Consider the following 26,374-nt stretch of genomic DNA (forward strand, 5'->3'; position numbering starts at 1 on the left):
TGTGCATATCACCATGGTAGAGTGCCCGATCTGCGCCAACCAGGTGAGGCCTGCCAAGATCAACGACCACATCGACTCGCAATGCAAAGACTTCATCCTCGATAGCTCCGCCGAGGCTGCATCCTCATCATCGGCGCCCCATTCCGCAGCGGCGCCATCCACTCAACAAGCAACACAGAATGGCGCGGCCTCCTCCCAAAAACGGCCGCCTTCGACCTTCTTCCAGACCCCTTCTGCCAAGCGCCATGCAACACCCGCCAAAGTCCTCGCGCCCGTCGCCAATGGGACGAACGGAGTGCTCAAGCTGACTGGCGGCACGAAGCGCACCTTTGACGATGGGCCTGGGGCCTCCGACTACGATTTACCCTCGGTGCCGGAAGCATCAGCAACAGCAGAAGGGGGACGCCAACAGCAAGAGGCGAACACACACGACGATTCAAGGCCGATAGCGAAGAGGACGAAGACGAACAGGGCAGCGCCTCTCGCCGAGCGCATGCGGCCGCAGAACTTCAGCGAGGTGTTTGGACAAGAGCTGGTTGGGCCAACTGGCGTGCTTCGGTCGCTGATCGAGCAGGATCGCGTACCCTCCATGATACTATGGGGTGGTAGCGGAACGGGCAAGACGACCATCGCACGGTGTATAGCGCAGATGGTTGGCTCCCGGTTTATTGAGCTGAACGCCACCAGCTCGGGCGTGGCGGAGTGCAAGAAGTTCTTCATGGAGGCCGAGAATGAGCTGAAACTCACTGGCCGAAAGACGATCATATTCTGCGACGAGATACATCGCTTCAGCAAGGCGCAGCAAGATATATTTCTGCGGCCCGTGGAAGCCGGTACGATTACCCTCATAGGGGCGACGACGGAAAACCCCAGTTTCAAAGTCGTGAACGCTCTTCTCAGTCGCTGTCGAACCTTTACGTTGCAGAAGCTCAGTACACAGAACGTATTGAACATCCTCCAGCGCGCCCTGCAAATGGAACAGACCGGGTCCTCTCAACCACCGTCGCCCTTGCTGGATGAGGAACTGCTAACCTATCTCGCCACCTTTGCCGACGGGGATGCGCGGACAGCTCTCAATCTTCTCGAGCTCGCTTTCTCCCTCTCCACGCGCGCGGAAATCACCAAGGCCGACATCAAGGCGGCGCTAACTAAGACGCTCGTCTATGACAGAGCTGGCGACCAGCACTACGATACCATCTCTGCTTTCCACAAGTCTGTCAGGGGCTCCGATGCGGACGCTGCGTTGTATTATCTCGCACGCATGCTACAGTCAGGCGAGGATCCTCTCTTCGTCGCGCGCCGCATGGTTGTCATTGCATCTGAAGACGTTGGTCTCGCCGATAACACGCTGCTACCTCTCGCTACGGCCACATATACAGCCACGCAACAGATAGGGATGCCAGAGGCTAGGATCCCTCTCGCCCACTGTGCCGTGGCTCTGTGCCTCGCACCGAAGAGCACAAAGGCCTATCGGGGTCTTAATAATGCCTATGCGGCGCTGAGGGAGCCGGGCGTGGCTGGTCTGCCGGTGCCAATACATCTACGCAACGCGCCTACCAGGCTGATGAGGGAGCTTGGCTACGGAAAGGAGTACAAATACAATCCCAACTACCGCGACGGGAAAGTCAAGCAGGACTACTTGCCTGACGACTTGTTGGGGAGACGATTCTTGGAGGACCGAGATTTGGGTACAGAGATTGATCCGGATGTGGCGATGGATGAAACCCCATAAGCCGAAATGGCGTCAGGGTAGCGAGCGCTCGGGACGAAGTGCTTGATTTTTTCAAATAGCGGATCTCTACCTACGAATGGTTGGAAATGGCTTGTATATTGCATATTGCATGGCTGGCATGTATCTACCTGCGATGCCCTCGCCCTGGAAATTGGGGGCCCGGGTTCATTTGGCATAGCGAGATACCACATCAGTTGACAGCAGCTTTCAGAGGTGAAATAGTGAATGGTCTAGAAAGCTGTATATTGGTATGGTCATGTTGCTAATGTTGCTTTTGGCTTCATTGGCGTGACACGTCTAATCTCGACTTCTTCATCCCCGCAAGCGATTGCCAGTTTCAAAACTACGACGATTGCAGTGTCGACACTGTCTCGTGGAATAGCCAGGGCCCGGATACCACTTTCTGGGCCTTCACGCTGAACAACTCATACTCCTCCACTACCGAAGCGGCGTTCTCCTCACGGCGGTTGAGGGCCCAGCCACCTCGACCCATAGAAAAAAGTACAGCGGCCTTTCACCAGCTCCGCTCCCGCATAGTGTTCATGCTGTCTAGTCTAAATCCCGTGTAGTTCCGTGCCGGCTTCTCTTAACCTAGCCATTGCAAGATGGATGTCGATGCTCCTTGCGGTGAACACGTGCTTAGGTTGCAGGCGATGATCGCAGAGGTTTGGTCTAGGTTGGTGCGAGGGACTGACTGACTAACAGGGCCCAGCCAGCCGCCGATGGTCACAAGGGTGGGTTCATGTTCGCTTCAACACCACCGCGCAAAGTGGAGAAGACGTTCGGTCAACGATACACGTAGACATTCTCTGTCGTGTCCGTACCCTCCCCCAAAACACGGTGAACGGAAACTCTACTTGACGCACTTCGTCGCCGACCGGGCCGCTGGCGTAGCGGGGCCTGACTTGGACGCATTGCTACCGATGAGCGGAGGCAGCGAGGAAAACGTGTAGGCCGATGCCACAAGTGCGGTGGTGGGGCGCGATACTGGGGCTGGCTGGATCTATATCGGGGCGCGATGCGGAGAGATCCTTGAAACAGCGGGCAGAAAGCACATGGAGCTGGGTTGTTCAAGATCAGACAGTGGACGTGCGTACATCGGGTGCGTGTCTCCTCGACCGCCAGACTCGTTGGGTATCTTGTGCTGTCGAGATCGACTGGCTTTGACAGTGGCTGGCTGACACTCTCTGGACAGTGCCCCATGGATTGAGAACCCGTGGTCTTGCTCGTGATATCCCCAACCGGAAAAGTGTTGAATCGTTTGGCAATCGGTTCCGTCGTCATGGAATTGCATTTACCATCTCCGTCATAATTCCGAACTCTGGGATATGGGGTAGACGGGACAGCAATAGGCTGGCCCAGTACACTGGCAGATGCTGCCCGATCCACGACTTGAGCCTGCGGATCCTAAATTTATCCCCAATGCTGAGTGACAGTAGATGTAGCGCCATGAGGCAGGCGGATTAGGCTAGGACTGAAGAAGCGATGCGATTGACGAGATTCGCTGCGCGCTCGCGCGAGGCACGCGACGAGTCTCCGATGGGACTGGCAGTTCGACTTTCCACCATTTGCGAAATGAGCAAGGGCATGCCACTGTATGTATCACCGTTCAATGCGCTGTAACAGGGCTCCCATCGACGGTCAGCTCGCCGACAAGACCGATTCATATGTCCTCGCCCCCGCCCTCGGCACCAACGATCCAGCTCCGGGTGCGTTACCTTCAGGCGACAGACGAGCTCCACGATCCATTGAGACGCTCGTCGTCCGATGATACATGAACGGCACTGCATTTGCCAGTCATCAATGTATAAATTGACCGCATGCTATGCGTGAACCTGAACAGTAAGAGATCCCGGAACGGCATACATACTCACTTTCAATTCGATAAGATACCGGCAGGTTTATCCTCAGCGTGAGGGAGCCGAGGAGCAGAGCGGGTTGCGTCCCGGGTATGTGGTAGTGGAGGCCAAGGTTTCGCGGGAACTAAAGTTTAAGCATGGCCCCTTTTCTCCTCATGAGGAGTGCCGAGTCCGCTCGGATTGTCTAATACGGCAATACCACGCCCCATGCGCCGGGAGTTCGTCCGTACTTGAAGGGCCCGAAGACCGAACGAGCGATGGGTCCTTCCCTGATACTCTCATCATTCCACTTCAAAGCCGGTATGATTGTCCTTGCTGGTTGGCAATACGATTAATGTGTACAATTTGCTCAGTAAGATATTTTCAGCGCCTTGAAGTAAAAAAGGGATCCTCAATACTATCATCACCAGGCAAAACCATTCTCATTTGGCAGATTTGCTACTACCAAACTATGAATCATTTGCCACAGAGAAATCAGAGATCACCCATTTTCAATAGCAAGACGACTTCAGTCATATCTTATATAATTCATCACGTAGGTATTGTGGAAGCACTTTGCTGTTGGATTGAGGCGAGCAGCAGTGCCCAAACTTGCTGCCCCGGCGCCAAGGTTACTTTTATACGTCTAGAGGTGGTACAGACTACATTCGCTATATCGTTGAAAGTCAGTTGTTCATTGTGAATATCCAGTCATATTACCACCACCAACCCTCAAACCAAACTGTTAGGTTTGCTCTCTACTGATTGATGTGTAGTAAGAGATAGGGTATAGGGGCAATGTGCTTGGATACATTTAACATTATATAAATAAAGGACTTGCAGAGTTAATGAGACTGCCATATACTACTGCCAGTAATGTAGGTCTCTAGATCAGGAGACGTATAGCAACAATGACTTTTAAGTAATCGTGTAATAAGATAATATAACGTCCAAAGCATTCACTCAAGGACAGACTGAAAGACTTGCAGTCCCGTTACATACCTAGGTAGGTACCTGGGAATTCTAACAGGCTGATAAGCTTGGCCAGATCCTAAGAGCCGACTGGATAGGGTTACAACTGCTTCATTGAATACTGCATGATCTGAAATAAGCAAAAGGTAGGTCAAGATAGGATGTTGGCGTACCTGACAAGCCCCCAGTTGACCGACATGTAGGCTAAACGTGCCATAGAAAATCTACAGAGCTCGCTTCAGAACAACAAGGACAATCAGCCGTACCTTAATCGAACAACTGAACAGCTGTAGAAATTATTAAAAAGCTGCACATCACTAAACCATCGAGCCTGCCTTCTGTTTCATCCTGCCGAGTAACAAAACTCAACACCACACTTTTTCCCACCTCTTCTCGTGCGTAAGCCTCAATCCTATTATTATCAACACAGGTTCAAACTCACAACGCGAACTCGTTGATCCAGAAATCGGAATAGTTAAGCAACAGCTTCTTTTTCTATTCTCGCCTCACTGCTACTCTTCTAGTCATCTTACTACTAGCTGGAAACGGTTACTTCCACACCTACATACACACCCATCTTTGATATCTTGCTTGGCTCAGCCTCAGCCAAGCATTTGGCCGATGCCGAAGCAATAGCACTGGTCCTGATGGACCGTCGAGTGGTCCATTGTAACAAACACCAGCACCTGTGTTCCAAGCAAAACGGTTTCTGCTTTGGAGAGCCCTGCCTTAAGGGCATCACGAAACAAAACACCAAAGAGCGTCAAGCTCAGGTTGCTATCATGATAAAAGAGTAACAGTGGCAATGAACTGATCATATCCTGCTATCCAGTTATACCAGTGTCTAAATCAGACATTGGATAGCATGATATCCGAGCTCATCAAAGGATAATGTAGGAAAACCTATAACTCCAATGAGGTGACCGGCTTGTGAGTGAAATGTGTTATAGGCAGGCTGTAGTACCTCCCCCTCCCAAACAGTAGACACAATAAGACGGACAATCAACCATCCCCGTAGAATTGTAAGGTAGCTGGAACAATCAAACCAGCCCGGTGCATAACAACCAAACCACCGAATGTGTACTCACTCACACGCCTGCGTCCCACCGAGGAAAGAACTCCATCACAACATTTGTTTCATGCTTCCTGTCGAGCATAGGACCGCGTCAACCTCCTTCCTGACAGATTCACAGCAGACCACTGCCACCAAGCAACAACAACTCCAGGTCTGGTTCCTACTTCTCACCGATCTCTTTGCGACGAACTGCTTCTCGTCGAGCTTTTGCCTTCTCGTCGATCTGTTTCATTCTCACCAATTTATGTCCTTCTCACCAAGTCGCTTCTCATTGACTTGCTTGTTACCGATTTGCTTCTCGTCATTCTCCTTGCTGCCGACCTGATACTCGTCAGCCCGCTCTCTACTCATCGACCTGTCGTCTGCTCATCGACCTGCCGTCTGGTCGCCACCTTACTTTTCGCCAAACCCTCGTCACCGGTTAGCATAACTCACGACAAACTGAACAACATCCCCAGATGAACATTGTGCTTGGCCAAACTGCCAAGCCATAGGCCAATGCCAAAGACGCGTCATTGCCCTTTGAAGGGCAAGAGGACCAGTGGGCCGTGTGCTAGCAGCAGAAAACCATACTGCACTAACCACCAAGGCCCTTGCCCCAAACACCCACGGGACATCTGCATCATAGGAAAAGACTGTCGCAAGTGCATTGCAGAACGCATAACCGAGCAAAGTCGGATCGCAGCAGCAAAACTCCAGGCCGAGAAGGAAGCTGAGGAAGAGAGGAAGCGGGCGAAGGCCGAACAGACCACCGGAAAAAAGTATATCAATCCCTTTCTTCACCCCTCCCTCATGCTAACGGTGAATACTGACAGAAAGCAATAGAAACTGAAGTGGAAGTGGTATTATTTCGCAAAGAAAAAACTTCACCCCACAAAGAACAGAACCCAGGGTGCCAAAAACAAGCAAAACGCATAATCCAGCCCATAGCTCTACAAAGCAAACAGCCCATCACGGACCGTTCAAGCACGCATGTAAGTTTTATCGGTTGCTTCATTCAATGTTCTAATTAGCTAGCTCCTTCCACTTTCCCTTTCAGCTGCTGAGAGCCACCTCGAATTTTCGGAGAATTTTCTTTCGGCCTGAACACATTCAATTCTACCCTTCCTCAACCCAGGCAGCTGACATTTATTAATTATTTAGCTGCCGGACTTCTTCTTAACCATTTCCACGACTTCATCCACATCCATTCTTCGGCTGCGAAAAACCACCTGAGCCAACTTACCATGAACCAGTCAGCCACCAACATGCTCCGCCGAAAACTCCACAATCTACGCACAAGCATCTGCTCCATCGATTCACAGAAGTTTGTGCCATGCGATGATGAACCTGAGGTTCCTTTTGCTACCGAGGAAGAAACCATAGGCCGGATTGCTACCCTCTGTAAACAGATTTGGCCATCTGTCGAACATGATTCCATCGATGTCCAGTATCTTGACGAGGGAACCTACAACCAACTATTTGTCATATCTTGCGCTGATGCTGCTGGCCGACTGCCAGACGTGGTGCTCCGCCTTCCGTGGGACGACGACTCGATAACTCGCACTGTTGCCATTCTCGAGTACTTGAACGACTTTACGGATATCAAGGTCCCGAAGGTTATCACTTGGGATGCGACTGAGGACAACGCCCTCAACCATGACTATGTCATTCTTTCGCGAATCCCGGGAAGAACTCTGCAGAGTGTCCTGGGAGACCTTTCTAAAGAACAGAAAGTCGCCATTGCCAAGGAACTTGCAAGCTTGTATCGGCAGATGGAATCGATCACCAGCCCCATCGCAGGACGAATGAAGGCTCATGGGAAAATCTCTCCTCGAGGTGACAGCAATGATAACGTTTTCATCCAGCCTTTCGGAACCGAGTATCTCGAAATACCTGACGATCCGATTGATTGGAACAACAAAGAAAATGGCATTCTGCCTATCGAGCGCCTGCGATACGATCCACCTGACCTGTCTATCAATGAGATCATGCTACCAATCTACCAAAGGCGCATCTACGAGGCGCTTAATAGACGGACTCCACATGACTATCTTCTGGGTCGTTTTGAGCCTCTTCAAAAGATGGTTCAAGGCATGGTGGACAATGACCTCTTCAAGCCTGAAAATGACTACATCTGCCTACAACATCCGGATTTCTTCCCACGCAACATCATGGTCGACTTCCACCCGGACCCTGTCATCACAGGAGTTATAGACTGGGACGACGTAAACTTTGCGCCTCGATTCGCTGCTCGTATCCCTCCCCCGATGGCTTTGGCAGACCGGCTGGGGAGTCAACGAGGATGAAGACGACGAAGATAGTGACGATGGGAATGAAGAGAGTGGAGACGAAGACGAGTGTTCCCAGTGCGGCGGCCACTATGACTGGAATGAAGAGCCCTTAGATACCCACGGAAATGAGCCCACCACACCAGAAGATGCAGAGATCAAGAGAGCGTTTGAGGAAGCTGTTGGAGAGCATTGGGTTTGGGAAGCCACCAGCCCTTGGTTCCCTCTTGCTAGACGACTTTTACAATTCTCTCGACGTATCTTGTACACTGAACAAGATGACGACAACCTTGATGAGTGGAAGCGGAAATGGGATGTGCTTTTCCCTGAGACTCCATGTGGCTCTGGGCACTTGGGTGATCCAGAAACGAATTCAGATACTACTGAGGCGACGGAGCACCTGGAAAAAGACGATAATGATGAGAAGGACAAGGGTACTCTCGACGCCGAGGCTCTGAGCTGGTAGATGGCGCACATTGGGTCTTCACTCCCGTGGCTAATCCAGAGCTGCTATGGTTATCAGGCACGACAGGAATCGCTGATACGAGCTAATGAATGATGATTGGGTGGCTTGGCGCATGGCATTTTGTCTCTCGATACGTACGACAGCTGATGATACACGAGATAGACAAAGCGAATGGCATATGTATATAAATACCCTTTCAGTACCAGATGAGTCCTGAATGTGAATACTTCATGATATAAACTTCTGTGGCCCTGTTGCTGTAATAAATCGTAGCATCTAAAGCTGCATCTTTGTGGGCATCTTCTATTTGTGATAGCGTGGGCTGGTGAAAGTAGCCGTTGAATTGCAGTCCCAACAAGTCGATGGCCAAGGGACATTTCATACGGCAGAAGTGGAATCAACGCTAATTAGTAGTTGGTACGTCCGTTGACAAGAATTCATTAACAAACGGAAATGCCAAAGAGAACACACTGGCCGAACCTCATATCCTCCACCGGTCACTGCCCCCAAAGAAAAGGAAAGTGGCTGCTATGGAAAGAAACATCACAATCTTTCCATAATATTGGCCAACTCGCCAGCCACCAGTTGCAATCTGTCCCTGACGTCCTCGGGGCACTGGGTGAACCTGTCCGGGTGCCAGATATACCTCTGCTTGCTGAGAAACGCTCTTCTGCCCTTCCATGAAAGCTTGCGTACGTTCACGTATGCCTGGATCAGTTCCTTAATGCTATGCTCGCAAAAGGTCACGCCCAATCTTTTCTTCCACTCCTTGCAACTGACATCGCAGTGCTCCCGCAATGGCAGGGTAGGCGGGTCAGGGATGTGCCTCAAGTTGGATTTATTGCTGAGCAGAGCATCTGTTGTGCTCATCCACTCCTCGAACAACCGACAAATCTCACCTTGCGTCAACTCTCGAGGAGTAGAGGCTTCCGGTTTCTCTTCTTGACTTTGGGCCTTTTCCCATTGTGCTCGCTGCTGTTCGGCCTGTTCTTGTCTAGCCTTTTCCTCTTGCTGTCGTGCCATTTCTTGTTGCTCTTGTTGTCTTCGTTGTTCTTGCTCGTATTCTGCTTGCTGTCGTTCCTGCTCAGCCTGCTGCCGCTGCTGGGCTCGTTCTTGTCGGCGTGACTCCTGGCGGGCTTGGTAGCTGCTGACCCATTCTCGGCTGGTTGCTTCGGCTCGTAGACGACATTGATGGATGTAGTCCCCGACACTGCGAGCTTTCTTTTCCTGAAACACAGTCAAAGTCAGACACTGATGAGCGAGAACCGAACTTTTGAGCAACGACTTACAGCCTTGGGACCATGGTTTGCTACGACGCCGGATCCCCAGGCCACCCAGGCCCGGTAGGTGCTCCTGATATGCGAGCGTCCTCGACCAGCCCGTTGGCTTCTGTTGCCAAAGGTGCCATAAACGCGTCCTCCGTTGGGACCAGGCAGGAGTCTGTTCTTGGCGCTTACAGCAAACCATTGACAGCAGAAGTGGGCTAGACCGACTGCAATAGTGAGTCCGAAAAGGATGCCGAAGGAGATAGCAACCCACTTCGTAAGGTCCAGCAGGAAGGGCCCTAATGCGAGTGTCCGCCACAGCCATCCAATGAGCCGGAATGGGGCACAGAGTACCCAGATCGTGGCTGCTTTGAGACCTTCCAGGATACAGCCGGGAATGCCGACGATGAAATCTCGGACGGACGCGCACGCATCTGAGATGGAGTCGCCCACGGATCTGAGGAGATGCTCGATCCATTGCTCGAGGGCATGGATAGGCACCAGAAGTTTTTCAAGGGCCAAGTCAATAAGACTTTGTATGCTCGCGGCTCCAAGAACCTCCGATTGCGTGCCGATTTGCTGCATGATTTGTTGATATGGTGTTTGGAGAACCAGGGAGGCAGTAGAATTGCTTAGAAGTGAACGTCGAATGCTAGTGACTGGAGACCGTGATGAAAGAAATGAAGAGGGCTCACAACAATGATGGGTTTATGTTTCGGTGAGGCTTTGCAAACGGGCAAACCAACAAGGACGGCCTTTCCAGCGGCCAGGCAGATAAAATGAGGCAATGCATTGGTGCCCGCTTGCGACGGCCAACTGCAGGAGGCCCCCACCAAACCAAGTATGCCGTGCAACGTGTGACTCGGCATGGGAATCCACAAGCACCGGAAGACGAAGCAAACCTCAAATTTGCTATCACGATAGCTGAAGGTTTCCTGTGCTAGCCACAATGAGGGATTGGGGTGCAGATGTTGCTGCGGTCTTCTGGCAATATCGACAGGGGCTATGGCCGAGCCAGGTTGCAAACCGTTTCATTCAAAATCTATTTCCTCGACTTCTTTTCAGCCAGTTTCAATCATGCAATACTAATCTGACTCATGGCGTATAGTGTTTCCTCCAATTGTGTTCTTCCCTGAAGCCCAACACGTCCTTGATCTTCTTGTTCGACAGAGGCGCCTCCCACTCCCCCATCTTCCGCGTAATCTTGGTATTCGGCGCCGCCTTGGCCAAGAACGCCTCCGTCGGCACCGTCGTGGTGATGGTGTCGTTCGTCGCGTTGAAGATCTGGAACCCCAGCCCGTCCTTCTGGATGCAGAGGTCGCAGATCTGCCCAAGGTCCCGCGCGTCGATGTAGCTCCACGCGTTGCGCCGCCGCGTCTCCGGCCGGCCCACGTGCTGCGGGAAGTCGCGGGCGTACTCGTGCGGCTCGACGACGTTGCCGATGCGCAGGGCGTAGATGTCGGCGCCGCCGAACCGGCGCGAGAACCCCCGCGCCACGCGCTCGCCGCACAGCTTCGACAGCGCGTACGTGTCCATGGGGTTGACGTCGTCGTCCTCGCTCAGCGGCAAGTGCTCGTAGTCGACGTCGGCGCCCTCGGCGAAGCAGACGCCGTACGTCGTCTCGCTGGACGCGATGATGATCTTGGGCACGCCCAGCTTGCTCGCGGCCTCGATGACGTTGTACGTCGACGTCACGTTGCCGCGCCAGGTCTCGTTGTCGGGCACCAGCATGACGCGCGCGTAGGCGGCGAAGTGGATGACGACGTCGGGCGGCTGCGGGACCCGGCCGTCGTCGAAGCCGCCGAAGTTGAAGTGCGTCGTCAGCGCGTTGAAGACCTGGCCCGAGTCGGTCAGGTCCGTCTTGAGCGTGAAGACGTCCGGGTTGAGGCCCTGGCCGTCCGGGTTCGGCAGCGGGTTCAGGTCCAGGTTGAGGACCTTGTGGCCGCGCTTGAGGAGTTCGGGGATCACATGACGGCCGGCTTTGCCGCTGCCTCCGGTAAATACTATCCTTTTGCCTTGGGTGGCCATGATTAACGTTTATTATGAAAAGACCGGCAGCTTTTACCCTAGAATGTCAACAGTGAATGAGTTTCCAAATGGTGTCGGGATAGGTCGGGGTAGGAGAGCTTGCACTAGGTCTTGACGTCAACACATTTTTGCGGGGCAGAATCCGGGGTAAGCTGCCTGAAGCCGGTACAATACAGCACTGAGCATATCCTCTGGCAGAGAGCTTGTTCAATGGGTACCCCTAATTACCCTCCTCACATGTGAATGAAGTACACACACCAGCGCAGAGTGTATCTATGTCTGGATTGGAGAAGACAAGTGTCGTCTATCCTGTTGTGTTATGCACCCAGGAAATAAGGATGATGCTGTAGAGAGCGCACAAAGCCGAATCCAGGCGGGACTCATCTGCTTACTCTGATCTGATACAGGTACGGGTGGGTGCTTCCGTCGCTCCGCCCAAGTCCAGCCTGGTCTAAGTTACACAACATGCAGCGGTGTGAAGAAAGTGCAAAAAATAGACGCGCATGCAAGCCACTACAGTACATCACAATACAATGTTGATACGGTTGTTGCCATTTGCTCTATTTCCGACACCAGCTGTGCCCATGTCACTCCTTGCCGGTTATCCATACCGTAAGAAATGCCGAGAGACCCTCATCTTCTCACGGGGGCCCATACAGTGACCGTTGGTCACCCATGGTGGACCAGAACTCTTCGACTACCTCTTTCTGGCCAGTCGTCGCTGGCCTTACAGCGAGATATCTGCGGTTGTCAATGGGAGGCTCCCAGTTTCCCGGATGCCCGTCCACCATGATTCCTCCAGCTTCGGATAGAATGCACCACGCTGCGGCAACATCCCAGACCCAGCATCCGCATTCCCAAAACATGTCCTGCTGGCCAGCTGCTGTACGACAGATAGCAATCGCTGCCGATCCAGTACCGCGCAAGGAATTGACAAAGCGCCCACCGGTTCTGGTTGACCGTACCAGTGTAGTGAATACCTTGAGGTTCAATTCAAAGTTGGGACCATCGCGGTCACTCCCCCATTCTATACCGATGCAGGCCGACTGGAGGCTTTCGAGTGGCGTCATGTACAGTGGGAGCTTCTGAACCTGTCCACCGCCTTTCTGCATATATGCACCACCGCCTTGAACTGCAGCCCAGAGCTCATCATCGAATGGGTTATACACCACGCCCACTGCAGGTCGCTTAGAAACCACAAGGCCAAGGCTGACGCAAACAGCTGGAAAATGGTGGACAAAGTTAGAAGTCCCGTCAATGGGATCAACGATGAAGGTTGGCTTGTCAAGAACCTTCGTCCCAGATTTGTAGGATTCTTCTCCGAGGAAACCAAACGTGGGATACCTGTCCTTGAGACGCCAGGCAATGTGTGCTTCCACCTCCTGATCCGTCTCAGTCACAATGTCAGTGCCTGTGTAGAAGTATCAGTCAGATGCACCACAAAGAGCCATACTTAGCCTTACCATTCTTTTTGTTTGTTGATGCAACCTGCGACTGACCTGCACGAGTAATGATAAGTCCGGCCTCCTTGGCCACTTCAATCAAAAACATGCGGACAGTAGGCAAGTCCAAGTTGGCCATTGTAGCAACGTCTTTTTCTTCTGATCCGGAGTGAAAATAGGGCTAAAAAGCGACAAAGACGTGAAGGGAGCAGGCCAAAGAAGCAGGCTGGGTGTAATCAGGGATGGCCCATACGATGTAGTATGTGGTGTATCATTAAGTGCAAGCTAGAAGGCGAGGCCACAGTAGCAACTGATACTGAGACTGCGTGGCTTTATGTAGACGAAAGTAGCATGTGTGACTGCGCCATTAAGCCCTTGTGTCGCTCCAACCCCTGTTTTCATGCAATGCTTCACTCCATCAGCTCAAAGGACCAATCACTGTCCTTCGGGTTTCTGGTACGTTGCATTGGAACAGAACTTGGCTGGAGAACGAGCCAGCAACGTAGAGGAAGCATCGTAATCCTCTGCGGAAGTTCATACCCCCTGAAATCCCTCCATGATTGCTACCATACCGATCAAATCGTCTCTCTTCGCATGATCAAGGTGCAAGGAGACTATCCGGATCATGCTCTGATTTTATGACAACAATCACGTTTTGGAAACCCTTCATGTAGGCTGGATGGATATATACAAAGATGTCCCTCTCCTCGATTATGCTACTCCTTCAATCCGCCTTCTAGAGTTCAACACTGCACGTGGGAACCCCGAGCCGCTCCAAACAGGATTCGAGGCAGGATCAACACCTATGTGTGCCAGTTTGAAAACATACCCTCTCAAGCTCGCCCCAGCATATGCGGCTCTGTCATACACGTGGGGTCAGGTACAAAACCAGGCATTATTAACGCTCAGTGGTAGTCCGGTCCCTCTATCGAATACGCTGGGTGAAGTATTCGACTATTTGTTGCAGAACAAACAGGATGGCCAACCTTCCATAACAAGGCTCTGGGTCGACGGTATATGCATCAATCAACAAGATAGCAAGGAAAAATCGGCTCAAGTAGCCCATATGAAAGATATATACGTACGGGCTGAACGTGTTTTGGTATGGCTCGGTCCGACAGATGAACAGGCTGGGTTAGCATTCGACACGCTGGAAAGATTCGCGCAAGACGATGGGACATCGGATGCGAGCATCACATTGAAACATATTGAGAGTGACAGAGCAACGGAAAGACGCTCCGCTCTCGAAAAGCTCCTCCAAAGACCTTGGTTCTCACGTATGTGGGTGATCCAAGAAGTGGTTGTTGCTCGGGTAGTAAGCGTTCACTGGGGCTTCTCAACGATTGATTGGGAAACTTTACACACGGGATTTCAGCGGGCCACTGGATCTGGCTTCTACGTCTTGTCCGATGGAAAGGCAACGAGGGCCGTCGGAATCGGGCAATGGAGGGCTATTTTTCACGATTTTCAAGATCCAAAACGCGACGAAGCGCTCTACATCCGGGTGTTGATCAAGTCCAGTAGCGATAAGGAAGCTACTGACTTAAGAGACAAGGTCTACGCGCTTCTTGGAATAGCCAGTGAAGCCTTCTCCCAAGGGATAACTGTCAACTATGAGGACTCGGTGCAGAATGTTTACATTGACTGCACTAAGCACATCCTACGATCTCGCTCCGACCTCAGGGTATTATCAATAATTCGACAGAAGAATAGGGGATCCCAGGTCGCTGGGCTTCCTTCTTGGGTACCAGACTGGAGCCAAGCTATGGATAATGGAGGCGTCTTGAACAGATACTATCGCTTCCTATGGGACCGCCTTTTCAAGGCAAACGGTGCCACTCAGTCACAGGTATCCTTTCCAGGGGGAAACATGACCTTACGCTCACCGGGGTTGAGATCGGTAAGATCGCAGCGGTATTCAGTCTTGAGAGCCTCCTCCCTACCAACGGACCAAACTCGGTGGCAATGTCACTAGACTGGCTCCGCAAGCTGGTCGATGATCTAGATACTGATGCTGAGTATGCTCCGTCCCGCGAGCCAACTTGGCTTGCACTCTTCAGAACCATCACGGCGGACCGAACCCCAGCTTCTCCGAGAATCGATCCTGAGTACGGACAAAAGTACTTCTCGAGATTCAACAAAGCATCACTCCCTAACGACACCATCAATATGTTTACCTCACAGGAGTTTTGGGGTCCTATCTCGGGCTCTTTAAAAGCAATCATCACAGGCAAGGTGTTGTTCGTCAGTTCAACGGGCTACCTTGGCTTGACTGAAGAAGGATGTTGCAGTGGTGACACCATCTGTGTCTTCATGGGCGGCGAAGTGCCTTTCGTTATGCGGGAAAAGTCTTGCGGACTTTTCTATTTCCATGGCGAGGCATATGTTCATGGAATTATGGATGGCGAAGCTTTAGGGGGAGAGCCAAAAAGGGATCTGGTAACTTTTACGATTCAATGAAACTTCAAATACTTCTCTGTCAAACCGAAGAGTTAAGCCACAACTAAGTAGGAAGGGGAATATACCGGTGGTGCAACTTGTTTCTTTTCTCTTTTCTCTTTCTTCTTTTTCCCTGCTTCTTTTCCCTTCTTCTTTTCTTTTATGGTCGCGGTGCTATTATATGCAAGATCCGGCGCCGATTTCGGGCTCGGCTACCGGTAGAAGTGATCTGTCGAATCAAACGGCAGTGGTTGATCTCAGTACTGCCAACTGCTTGTACCACCGTGGACCTACGCTCCTGAATATTAATGAGAGTGGAGTACATCCATTTTTCACTGGCATACCCCGCAGTACATAAACGAAGAACTTATATCTGTTAACACTGCACCGCCTGGCATTACGTGTACTCGATGGAGGCATCAATGGGTCTCGCCGAGACGATAGAAGGCTTCATTGCTCAAACCGAGGGCTATCCTGGGCGTATTCGAGAGCTCTTTGAGATACAGCGGCATGATAGGAACGCGAAGTCAAAAGCGACGTTCCTTGATCCCAAGTTTGAAGGTGCTCGGTGTGATAACATCCTCAAGTCGATCCTGGAAGACGATGCCTTCGTTGACCCCAGAAACAACCTCTGCCTTTGGGTCCGGCCGCCACCTGAAATTATCGAAGCGATCATCGAAGCTCAGAGGGAGTTGCGAAACATGGTACCCGATGGTCAGTATTTTCTCAAAGCGAAGTTTGTTTCTCTACCCTTGCTCAAGTGGCCTGTAAGTCTCTGAAAAATTACATATAGGATTCTGGATGGCCCCGTCAGGCTCGATGCATATGACATTACTGGAAATAGTCCACTCTGAGACACCCGAGAAGCTGCGGGATGCTGTGGCAAGACTCCAACCTTCATTCCAGCAGCTAACCGACTTTGTCCGACTCCATCCCGTGAAACTCGGCAGACCACAACTGAACTACGACGAAGGAACAGTTTCTATGACTGTCGTACCTGAAGGGGACAGTGAATACACGTATCTCCATCTTCGTCGCGACCTGGCGCGTCTTTGTCGTGATAAGGGTGTCGAGGCTGCTTCTCGGTATTTTACTACTTCTAGTCATGTCACGATTGCCCGCATCGTCAATGACGAAGTGCTTAGTAATCTTCCTTCAAGGCAGATGTGGGTTACGAAGATCGAGTCTATCAATGGACAGTTGAGGAAGCAACTTTGGCCTCACCACCAAGAATCGCCCACCGCCGGGGAGTGGTTGATCGGCGGAGAGCAAGGGATAGAGATAAGGACCGGAAGACTATGGTATGGTGGTGGAGAAACAATCTAGTCCAACTACATGTACCTCTATTATCTCAATTGTGGGCTTGAAGACATACGGCTATAGGAATGGACTAAGAGGGGTCAGGGGTAGATTAGCAGTTTTATTGCTGTTCGGGGAAGCCATTATTGCCTCGAGGAGCCCGTGACCAAGCGCTTCATAAGTCTACGCAGGTTGTAATCCGTTTTGCTTTCTTTTTTTTCTTCTTTTTTTCGGTTTTCTTTTTCGTTTTATCAATTTAACAGTAAAGTTTCTTATAGTTGCAGTATGAGACAATGACGTTAAGTATACACGCAATGTACTAGTACCTTCGGACCCGTACCGGCTATAGGAGATGATGAGTTAGTACCCTTGAAATCCTTAGCTGTACTTTTGATATTCGGAAACTGGGGTCTATATGTTATCATCACAACAGGGAGTTTACCACTTAGTTTAAATAGAAAGCTGGAACAGTCACTGGCAACGTTGACATGATAAAGCCAGGTAAATTTCAACGCTCCTTGCCGGGGTTTGGGCGTGGAATAGTTCTGCGTATACAGATAAAGAGTGTCTCCTGGTCTGACTAGTCGTTATATTTCTAGATCTATTCGAAGAACACGGCATGTCCGCAACCCAATGCCCGAAACTGGTTCTCAACAATTTATAGCGAGACACATGGAGAAATCTTGCTTCGTAAACAACCAATAACATATCCAGTTTCACATGTCCCCGGATAGCGGCACCGGCTCGGCTAACGGTGGTGTTGCGAAGATCGGCCGAGAAAAGCGGTTTTCGGCTTTACACGACGCCGTCGCGGCGTTACGCTAGGCGCCGAGCAGATAGCAGCGAGATGCGGAGGATGAGGGGCGAACCTTGTATTTATCCGTTACGCAGATCATCATGAAGTAGATGAAGACACTCTTAATACGTCTGTTTTGCTACCAGGCCTCTTGCCCGTCCATCGCATTGTCTTTGGGGCAGCCTCCTTTCCGCACCCGCTGCACCGCCTCCTCCTAAAAAGCAAAACTAAAAGAATCTGGTATCAATGGCTTCCAGTACTGGTGAAAACGGTATGCCCGTTTGCCACGTTGTGACCCCCGTCGGCATGATGGGCTACGGCTTCGACGAGAAACTGACAGAGACGGCGCTCGAATCGCTCGTTGCTACCGGTACCCCGACCGTCATCATCCTCGACTCCGGGTCAACGGACAGCGGCCCGGAGAAGCTGGCCCTGGGCGTGACGACATGCCCCCGCTCATCGTACTACCGAGACCTGTCCAAGTTGCTGAAGCTAGTCTACGCCTTCCATGTGCCCCTGATATTCAGCTCGGTCGGGGGCGACGGGTCCGACGACCACGTGAGAGAAGTTTCAGAGATCTTGGAGGAGATTGTGACTGAGAAGGGAAATGAGTAAGAGTACTCTTTGTACCAAACCTAGGTTTAAAAAATGCTTAACCTATAAGTAGACATTACCGCTTCAAGGTACTTGCAATCTTCGCCGGGGTCGACAAAGCCATTATTTTGGATCGACTGCGGAAAGGGTCTATCACTGGCTGCGGCAAATTCGTACCGACGCTTACGGAAGAAGACGTTGAGAATGCAACCACCATAGTGAGCCAGCTAGGCCCCGAGCCGTTCTTGGATGCAATGGGAGCCAACCCAGACTTCGATGTCATTGTTGGCGGAAGAGCCTACGATCACGCGCCTTATGTCGCCTATGCTGCACACCTCATGAAGCCCCAGCTGGCAAACGCAAGCCCCAAGGAGAAGGCAACAATCTTGGGTTCACTCCAACACATGGGCAAGATCATGGAATGTGGCGGACTCTGCAGTGATCCCAAGTCCTACGGAGCCGTCGCCACGGTATACGACAACGGCGCGTTCGATATCGTTCCCACTCTGCCCACGTCAAGGTGTACGCCCCTATCCGTCGCGGCTCATACGTTGTACGAGAAATCCCGACCCGATCTTCTCTACGGGCCGGGTGGGTGGCTGGACCTGACCAAGTCCCGATACGAGCAGCTGTCAGACGGGAGAACCGTCCGGGTATCGGGCAGCACATTCCACTTTTCCGAAGACAACGGACAGCCCTATCAGCTGAAGCTGGAAGCGGCGACGATCGTCGGATACCGGAGCATGTACATGGGAACTATACGAGACCGTATGTGGTGTACTTCGCTGATAAGACTTAGTGGTTCCTTGAGTGTTGCTAACCTGCACAACGCAGCGATACTTGTCCATCAGATCGACCCCTTACTCGAGCAGGTCCGTTTGTATATCACGGCACAGCACCCTGATGTCTCTGACTGGGACATCCATTGGCACATCCACGGGAGAGACGAGTCGGGTAGAGTTGCCAACGACATCTTCCTAATCGGCGAGGTCATTGCGCCCACACAGGCACAAGCCAGGGCTATCGCTTCAACTGCCCGAGTTGGCACAATGGTAAGTTAGGGCACTTAACTTGCTTCAAGGGCGCCGACGACCATAAGTAACGAAATATCATCAGCATGGGAGCTACCAGGGCCAAAAGGCTACTTCGGGAAACTTCGGCATCGGCATCGGCGGTAAAGTTGAAATCGATCTGGGGCCGTGTGCCAAGTTCTCGGTCTACCATTTGATGGACCTCAAGGAAGGCGAGAAGCATCTCTCCCTCCCCGGCCAGGAGCGGGTGGCATCTGAAGCCGGTTCTGAACCCCCCAGGGTACGCATTCTACACACAGTCTCCACAATCGGCCACGGCGAGAAGACGAGCACTCCCCGCCATGCCTCCAATCCGACAACGAAAGAAAAGCCCCTAGGCGACGTAGTGAAGCCTGAAGGCATCCAGACCAACCCCCGCCCCCGCCGGTGCCTCCCCCAACAAGCCGTCCGAGACCCAGCCAGCGCCCACCGTGCTAGGCGACATAGCCCGGGTCCTCCGGTCCAAGAACTCGGGCCCCTACGAGATCACGCTCGGCGCCATGTTGGAGACCGAGGCGACGTACCAAGCCGTCAAGCAGAGCGGCCTGCTGAGCGAGGCGTCCGTGGCCGCCGCGCTGGGCGTGAGCCGGGACCGCATCGTCTGGTGCGGCTTCTTCGACCCGGCCCGGGCGTTCAAGGTGACGATCCCGCGCATCCGCGGCGGCAAGCCGGTGCCCGCCGGCGGGTTCATGGAGGACGACGTGCACGGGTCCCAGCAGCATCTGGAGCTGTACAACATGAAGCTGTCGGACGAGATGCTGGCGAAACTAGCCACCTGAGGCCACGTTTTTCTAGAGAGTGAGTGTGGACGAGGAACACCATCCTAGAGCTCTTAAGTCGTATTCTTGTTTCTCCTGTTAGTACCCACGACATATATAATGAACAGAATCAGTAACGGCGGCAGCCTAGCCGTAGTCCGATTTCTTATCCGCAAAGAGGTCTGTTCCAATTCCAGCGACCGGCCAAGTTCGATGCCAGACTATTGCCGTTGGTGAAAGGGGTCACCGAGATATTGACCCGACGCCGCCGCCTCGAAGTCGAAGTTGAACACATCCCACATCGGGTTATTCCAAAAGTCCGACGGTAGACCCACCTCGTACCCCTGTCCCTCCAACGCCGCCACATCCACGCTATCGACATAGACCGCGGGCACATCCACCTCGCTGGCAGAAGCGGCAGCCTCGAAGGCATCCGCTCTCTCCTCTGTGGCTACCTGTTTCCCCTTTTCCGCCCTCGTCGGCACCCGCCGGTCATCATTACTCTTACTATTCTTGCCGCTAGACGCTGCATCACCGGAACCACCACCACTCGTCAGCGGCGGGGGCGGCGGCGGCGGCGTCGTCACCCGCCCATCCACCACCACACTAGACGCCTCCCCTCGCAACTCGTGTGCCGTACTCACAGCATCGAACAAGATCGACACCCCCATGCGGTCCGTGAGCCGCAGCTTCTGCGTGTCGGCGCGGTGCGGCGCCTGGCGCGCGAGCGTCTCGAACAGGACCGCGGCGCGCGCGTACTCGTCGGCGGGCTCGAGGGACCAGGCCCGGAACAGGCCGTGGGCCGCGAGCACGCGGTTCGCGGCGCGCTGCTGCTCGTCGACGGGCGCGGCGCTGTTGAGGCTGAAGTAGCGCAGCAGGAAGACGGTGGCGAAGACGATGGCGAGGAAGTGTTTCTTGTTCAGGGCGCGCTGGCGGTCCTCGGGGGACATCTGGAGGAGGGACATCAACAAGTCGGGATCCTCGTCGCTGTTGTTGTCACCGTCCTCGGCGGTGGCGACAGCAGCTGCCGTGGTTGCGGGTTGCGGCGTGATGGTCTGGGCCAGGTCGATGATCCGGAGCGCCGCGCCGAGCCCCATCTTCAGGATGATGCCACGCGAGGTCGATTCGACGGGCGCGCGGGTGACGATGGCGGCGTACATGTGCAGCTTGGCCGTCAGGATGGCGAAGACGGTGCTGTCGGAGCTGACGCCCGCCTGCTCATCGGAGATCTCGTCGAGCTTTTCGTCGATGGTCTGTACGAGCGACACATCAACGAGAAGGTCGTTAGTGTTGGGCCACAGCATACTGGAGAAGCTGCTGATAAGCTGCTGCACCTTGACTTTCGTCAGGAACTCGCGAGGGCCGCGGAAGCCGCTGAAGAGTGACTTGGTAATGCGGAGATCCGAAGCTTGGTTGATGAGCGGTGAGAGCCCTAAGTGCATGGCGAGTCTTCAATCGAAAGTTAGTAATCCCCCTTTTCTGTCATGTGAGGGTTCTAGTTGTGCTTACGAGTTGCAGACATAAAAACACCCCAACCACGTGTTTGCTCTTATCTCCATGTTTCCGGGGGCAACACCGATACTCCGAAGCGCCGGAGGGGGTTTAGGACGGTTGAGACCCTACAAAGGGCCACCAAGATTACTATGTTAGAGGCTTGATTGATTTGGACAATACAAGGGCACTGTCAAGAGGTGGATGAACGAACCATGTAGAACGCGGCATTCATTGCGATACCGCAATACAGCCAGCTGGGATCAAGCCTTTGGTGCTTTACTCCTAATGTCCAGTGACATACGCACAATAGTGCTTGGAGTTTTTGCAGAGGAAGCGGCGCCTGTAGCACCTCTCTGCTCAGGATGTCGATGTAAGGCTGTTTGAGGCGTCGAAACAAATCCTGATATACCGACTCTGACATTCGCAACGAAACAATGGCTATTATAGCCCAGAATAGCAAAGGACAACTCTGATAGATGTCGGTTATCGAAATGCGTCCAAGGATGGGGAGTTGCGGATGATAGTACGTCGCGAAGCTTTGAAGTGAACACTCTGATTAGAGGCCGACAAATTGTAGTAAGTAAAGGACACATCTTGTCCTTGGCACGCTCACATTTTGAAGGCATTGATAGCCAGTTCCCTGTTGACCACTACACCTTCGAAGTGCACTTCTTCCATTGCAAAGCTGAAGTCGTCCTCCAACGTTTCTGGCTCCGAAGTATTTGGCGTGTGTGAGTTGTTGCGAGACGGGCTTGGCTCCGTGGATGAAGGGACGAGCCTCATAGACCCTTCTGCGCCTCGCCTCTCTCGAAGCTCTTGCAGTTCCCTCGACATAGCTTCTATCCGCCTACAAGTATGTGATCAGCCCCGTGCGGTATGTCTCCCTGACTGTGCCTGTAGCGTTGTAGTAGGCAACCTACTTCCTAGCTGGCGTTCGTTTGAACATTGGGTCTACGGTACACCTGAGTTGCCGAGACTGACATCTTGAACACGGGTTGGGATACTTTGCTTTGGAGTCGCATTTCAACTGTCACGGAGTAGTCAGCCAGGACTGTATAGTCGAGAGTGTGGGTACCGGAAGTTGGTTGGGGCGCAAACCTTGGCTTGCTTGCATTCGGTGCATGTCTTGACCAGCCGTATGCCTGGCCAGCCGGGGGTCGCTGACGCCATCGTCTACAAACCCCAAGATCCCAGCCAGCACGCTGGGGATGTGCGATTGGATTTGGGTGTGCTGCTGCAGTCTAACCATCTGACTGTCGAATCTTGCAGGCTCTTTCTACTTTTCTGGAAGGGAAGAGACGAGAAAGCGAACAGATCTCTGAAGGATGCCGACGCCGTTCAAATGGGCGCGTGGGGGCTGTGCGACTGTGCTTCTCGTAAAGCCGACGCTAGGTAGTTAACGCTTGTTCACCCTTGCATCAATTCTTGGCGATAATAACACAGCCACAGGACTATTAGACATGTATCTACCTGCATTAGGCTTATTTGAAAAGAACCAGCCTAATATGTGCAGCGTGAAACTTCCAATTGAATACTCACGACTCGCCATAAGTGTATTCATCCTCAAGCTATTCACGTTTCTTCATTTTGCAATGTTGGCATGTCAGAATCATCATCCAGACTTTACACCCGAGATTGTCAAGAGTCCCCGAGGATCAGCGAAGTGAGCTGCTCAGCCATTGCGTACAGTGTAGCCTGCGGATGACCACTCAGAGGTATGGGGATGATACTTGCATCGGCGACCCTCAGTCCTTTGACACCTAGCACTTTACCTTCTGTATCGACTACCTGTCCCATGGCCGCTGTGCCTCCTGGGTGAGCATGCGCCAATCCAGTCTGCCTGATCCTCTCTTCGACTGCTTCGAGGCTACTGTCCGCTGAAAGAGGGGTCAAGCCGTCTAGCCCTTCTCCAGCTGGGGGTGATTCGCCCTCGACAATGCTCTCCATGGACTTGGTTGACATGATAGCTTTCAGAGTCATCTGAGCAGCATGGACAAGAGTATCGCGGTCTAGTCCACTCGAGAAATGATTGGGCTGGATCAACGGCGCATCGGTTGGGTCGTTGGACCGAATCGAGACTGTGCCCCGCGATGTAGGGCGTAGCAACATAGTAGATGTGGCGATGTGAGTCCCATCAATCGGAATTCCAGGGATCCCAGGCGGGGCGTAAATTGTTATCACTTCCCAAAGGTCTCGCTTCTGCTTTCTGGCATCAGCCTCATGCTTGCTAATGATGTCGGTAGGCAGAGGCTGGGACACGACCCAGTCCCATGGAAGACACTTGAAAAGACACTGGTCCTGCCATGAAGAGCGACCAAGAGCGTATCCAAGTGACGGGTCGCGCAACCGGTAGGCTAGGAATAATGCAAAGTGGTCGTGGAGGTTCTGACCCACGTAGGGGGAGTTGTGTATAACAGGAATGCCTTGTTTCTGAAGCAAAGCAGATGGGCCTATGCCCGAAAGCATAAGCACCTGTGGAGTGCGAAAAGCTCCAGCACATAGGATCACCTCCTTCTGAGCGTCAATCCTACGCCCATCGGCCAATTCCACGCCAGTGGCAGTACCATCTGAAACGTAGACTCGGTGTACGAGGGTGTTGGTATACACCTTGACCTTGTCGAGAGGGTAGACGATGTTTGACGGTTGCCGCCCGCCATCACGAGTGTTCTCAGGCATCTCAGCCAGGCCAGACGTTACACCGAGCTCGAGCCAAGCGTCTTTGACAGGCTGGCGGAGAGGGTACTTGCGCCCACCGGACTCGGATGCAGAGACGGAAACAACGTGCATAGGACCATCAAACCCGTGTTCGTCAGGGGTGGCATCGGGGTCATGGAAGTGCTCTGTCTTGCAAAGCCAAGGCTTCAGGCCTTCGTAGCCCCATCGTCGGTCGCCAACGACGTCGGCCCAGTCATCATATGCAGCTGCATCTGCACGTAGCCAACCTCCATGGTTGAGAACGCTCCCGCCGCCCAATGCCTTGGCAGTGTTCAGCGTGTGTACGCGACCAGCAGTGCTTGGGATGGGCTCGGTCTTGAAGCCATAGTCAAATTCACCTCCAAGGAGGGACAGGCCGCTCAGGAAGCCGGAAACGGCAGGGTTGCTGGACGGGTCAGATCCTGCTTCCAACAAGACAACTCGGGGCTTGCTGTCACTCTGGCTGAGACGTGATGCCACAAGGCAGCCGGTGAGCCCCCGCCAACAACGATGTAGTCAGCAATTGGATCAGACATTGTGGTAGGAAGCCTTGAAGGAACCGAAGGGTTTGAATAATGATATTGACAACCTTGACGGGCAGCTTGTGGGCATGAAGTAGATCACAGCATTTCTCGTACCTAAGCGAAGAACAGACAGTTCGTTCTTATGCGTGAATGTGAGTGGGAAGACGGACATTGCCAGGTGCTTGTGCCGAGACAACGTGGGACAAAGAACGATAATGAAGTCGGTTACACGATTTGAGGGGTGTGTTTGGGTTTCTGCAGCCAGCGCTACAGAAACACCCGGGGTTGAGTCGTGACGAAAGGGATGAGGGGGCGGGAAGGGAGGTAGGGATGTAAGCATGCGAGGGGGAAGAAGGAGAATTTGTAAGCCAGGCTTGCTTCACAAAACCGCTTCCCACCGCTTCATGATCTCTTGTTTGTTTATCCTCAAGTCTGGCAAGTCGGAGCAGTCAAGATGTCTTCAAGCGCTGAGATTGCTGGGGTGATTGTGCTAATCACTGGCTCGAACCGAGGTGGGTGTGCCTTCTTCGCGGCGGTCAGCCACGCTGAATTGGACCGCTAATGCCACCATCATTTTACCGGTTTAGGCCTAGGAAGAGCTCTAACGACGCGGTTTCTGCTTCAGCCCAGGACCACGGTTGTCGCTGCTGTCCGTCAAACGGAGCACCCCACGGCTCAATCACTGTCCGAATTGCCTCGCGCTCCTGACAGCAAGCTCATCACTGTCAAAATCGACTCGGTGTCGGATTCGGATGCCCAAAATGCTGTCCAGCTTCTTCAGACGGAACATGGGATCAAAAGGCTCGACATCGTGGTAGCCAATGCGGGCTACGGCACCGTGTACGGTGACCTCTCGCAGGTCCAGGCCAGTGAGCTCCGCGAGCTATTCGACATCAATGCCGTGGGTAAGTGACAGGTTGCGATTGATTGATTGATTCAGCGGTTCGCCTTCTTCTTCATCGCCTTCGCCTTCGAATACTGATCCCACATCTGGTACGCAGGCCCTCTGCGCCTCTTCCAAGCTGTCCGATCGCTTCTCGAAGCGGGCAACCGGCCGCGTTGGGTTTTGATCGGGTCCCCAATAGCCAGCATCGCAGCCATGGAGAAGTTGCCTTTCCCCATGCTCGCATACGGAACGAGCAAGGCTGCCGCGCATTACCTTACGAGGAAGATGCACTGCGAAAGCCCACAGCTCACTGCGTTTATTGTGGATCCGGGGTAAGTACAAGACTTATGAACGACGGCTCACAATCATCAACCTTGTAACCCACATTGGGTTAAGTACTTACTGACTGACTGACCTTCCACCGCCTTCCAAGCTTTATGCAAACCGACACTGGCAACACCGGAGCGCGCAAGTTTGGCCTCGACGAAGCTCCCATGCCTGTCGATGCTTCTGCCGACTTCGTATTTGCCCAGGTTAGTCAGCGTGGCTTTGATCTAATGAGCTTTTGCACTGACACTGAAGTCGCAGATTGAGAAAGCCACACGTGAGGATACGTCAGGAAAGTTCGTTACTATTGACGAGTCGCGAGAGTTTATTGAGTGGTAGTCTGCTCGTAACAAGTAACAAGGGTCATGTAGGATTTGCCTAATTATATCTGCATCCATCTAAACA

The 26,374-nt window shown here is 52.7% G+C and overlaps 11 protein-coding genes across 11 annotated transcripts; 6 read left to right on the plus strand and 5 right to left on the minus strand.

The window, feature by feature from the left end:
* Nucleotides 1–13: 13 nt before the first annotated feature.
* Nucleotides 14–1,732, plus strand: PG986_009303 (DNA-dependent ATPase MGS1; the record flags this gene model as incomplete). The annotated part of the gene is made up of 1 exon (XM_066845525.1): nt 14–1,732. One exon carries the CDS (start codon nt 14–16, stop codon nt 1,730–1,732), a length of 1,719 nt encoding a protein of 572 aa, XP_066697923.1.
* Nucleotides 1,733–3,344: 1,612 nt separating this feature from the next.
* On the plus strand, nt 3,345–3,966 carry PG986_009304 (uncharacterized protein; the record flags this gene model as incomplete). Its single annotated transcript, XM_066845526.1, has 3 exons — nt 3,345–3,441; nt 3,576–3,891; nt 3,945–3,966. 3 exons carry the CDS (start codon nt 3,345–3,347, stop codon nt 3,964–3,966), a joined length of 435 nt encoding a protein of 144 aa, XP_066697924.1.
* A 2,898-nt stretch (nt 3,967–6,864) lies between these two features.
* PG986_009305 (uncharacterized protein) lies at nt 6,865–7,905 on the plus strand (the record flags this gene model as incomplete). The annotated part of the gene is made up of 1 exon (XM_066845527.1): nt 6,865–7,905. The coding sequence occupies one exon, from the start codon at nt 6,865–6,867 to the stop codon at nt 7,903–7,905; it is 1,041 nt and encodes a 346-aa protein (XP_066697925.1).
* A 991-nt stretch (nt 7,906–8,896) lies between these two features.
* Nucleotides 8,897–10,203, minus strand: PG986_009306 (uncharacterized protein; the record flags this gene model as incomplete). Its single annotated transcript, XM_066845528.1, has 2 exons — nt 8,897–9,580; nt 9,643–10,203. The coding sequence occupies 2 exons, from the start codon at nt 10,201–10,203 to the stop codon at nt 8,897–8,899; spliced, it is 1,245 nt and encodes a 414-aa protein (XP_066697926.1).
* Nucleotides 10,204–10,713: 510 nt separating this feature from the next.
* On the minus strand, nt 10,714–11,646 carry PG986_009307 (UDP-glucose 4-epimerase; the record flags this gene model as incomplete). The annotated part of the gene is made up of 1 exon (XM_066845529.1): nt 10,714–11,646. The coding sequence occupies one exon, from the start codon at nt 11,644–11,646 to the stop codon at nt 10,714–10,716; it is 933 nt and encodes a 310-aa protein (XP_066697927.1).
* Nucleotides 11,647–12,287: 641 nt separating this feature from the next.
* Nucleotides 12,288–13,227, minus strand: PG986_009308 (inositol monophosphatase; the record flags this gene model as incomplete). Its single annotated transcript, XM_066845530.1, has 2 exons — nt 12,288–13,057; nt 13,110–13,227. 2 exons carry the CDS (start codon nt 13,225–13,227, stop codon nt 12,288–12,290), a joined length of 888 nt encoding a protein of 295 aa, XP_066697928.1.
* Nucleotides 13,228–13,767: 540 nt separating this feature from the next.
* On the plus strand, nt 13,768–16,853 carry PG986_009309 (uncharacterized protein; the record flags this gene model as incomplete). The annotated part of the gene is made up of 5 exons (XM_066845531.1): nt 13,768–14,403; nt 14,464–14,937; nt 14,985–15,527; nt 15,944–16,241; nt 16,321–16,853. 5 exons carry the CDS (start codon nt 13,768–13,770, stop codon nt 16,851–16,853), a joined length of 2,484 nt encoding a protein of 827 aa, XP_066697929.1.
* A 1,078-nt stretch (nt 16,854–17,931) lies between these two features.
* Nucleotides 17,932–20,065, plus strand: PG986_009310 (uncharacterized protein; the record flags this gene model as incomplete). Its single annotated transcript, XM_066845532.1, has 4 exons — nt 17,932–18,233; nt 18,290–19,268; nt 19,333–19,527; nt 19,691–20,065. 4 exons carry the CDS (start codon nt 17,932–17,934, stop codon nt 20,063–20,065), a joined length of 1,851 nt encoding a protein of 616 aa, XP_066697930.1.
* Nucleotides 20,066–20,265: 200 nt separating this feature from the next.
* Nucleotides 20,266–21,486, minus strand: PG986_009311 (uncharacterized protein; the record flags this gene model as incomplete). Its single annotated transcript, XM_066845533.1, has 1 exon — nt 20,266–21,486. One exon carries the CDS (start codon nt 21,484–21,486, stop codon nt 20,266–20,268), a length of 1,221 nt encoding a protein of 406 aa, XP_066697931.1.
* Nucleotides 21,487–23,176: 1,690 nt separating this feature from the next.
* On the minus strand, nt 23,177–24,768 carry PG986_009312 (uncharacterized protein; the record flags this gene model as incomplete). Its single annotated transcript, XM_066845534.1, has 2 exons — nt 23,177–24,691; nt 24,739–24,768. The coding sequence occupies 2 exons, from the start codon at nt 24,766–24,768 to the stop codon at nt 23,177–23,179; spliced, it is 1,545 nt and encodes a 514-aa protein (XP_066697932.1).
* Nucleotides 24,769–25,210: 442 nt separating this feature from the next.
* PG986_009313 (uncharacterized protein) lies at nt 25,211–26,308 on the plus strand (the record flags this gene model as incomplete). The annotated part of the gene is made up of 5 exons (XM_066845535.1): nt 25,211–25,268; nt 25,344–25,661; nt 25,758–25,974; nt 26,076–26,175; nt 26,231–26,308. The coding sequence occupies 5 exons, from the start codon at nt 25,211–25,213 to the stop codon at nt 26,306–26,308; spliced, it is 771 nt and encodes a 256-aa protein (XP_066697933.1).
* Nucleotides 26,309–26,374: the final 66 nt, after the last annotated feature.

This window comes from Apiospora aurea, assembly GCF_038362705.1.
Source record: "Apiospora aurea strain CBS 24483 chromosome Unknown utg000006l_segment0_segment0, whole genome shotgun sequence".
NCBI lineage: Eukaryota > Fungi > Ascomycota > Sordariomycetes > Amphisphaeriales > Apiosporaceae > Apiospora > Apiospora aurea.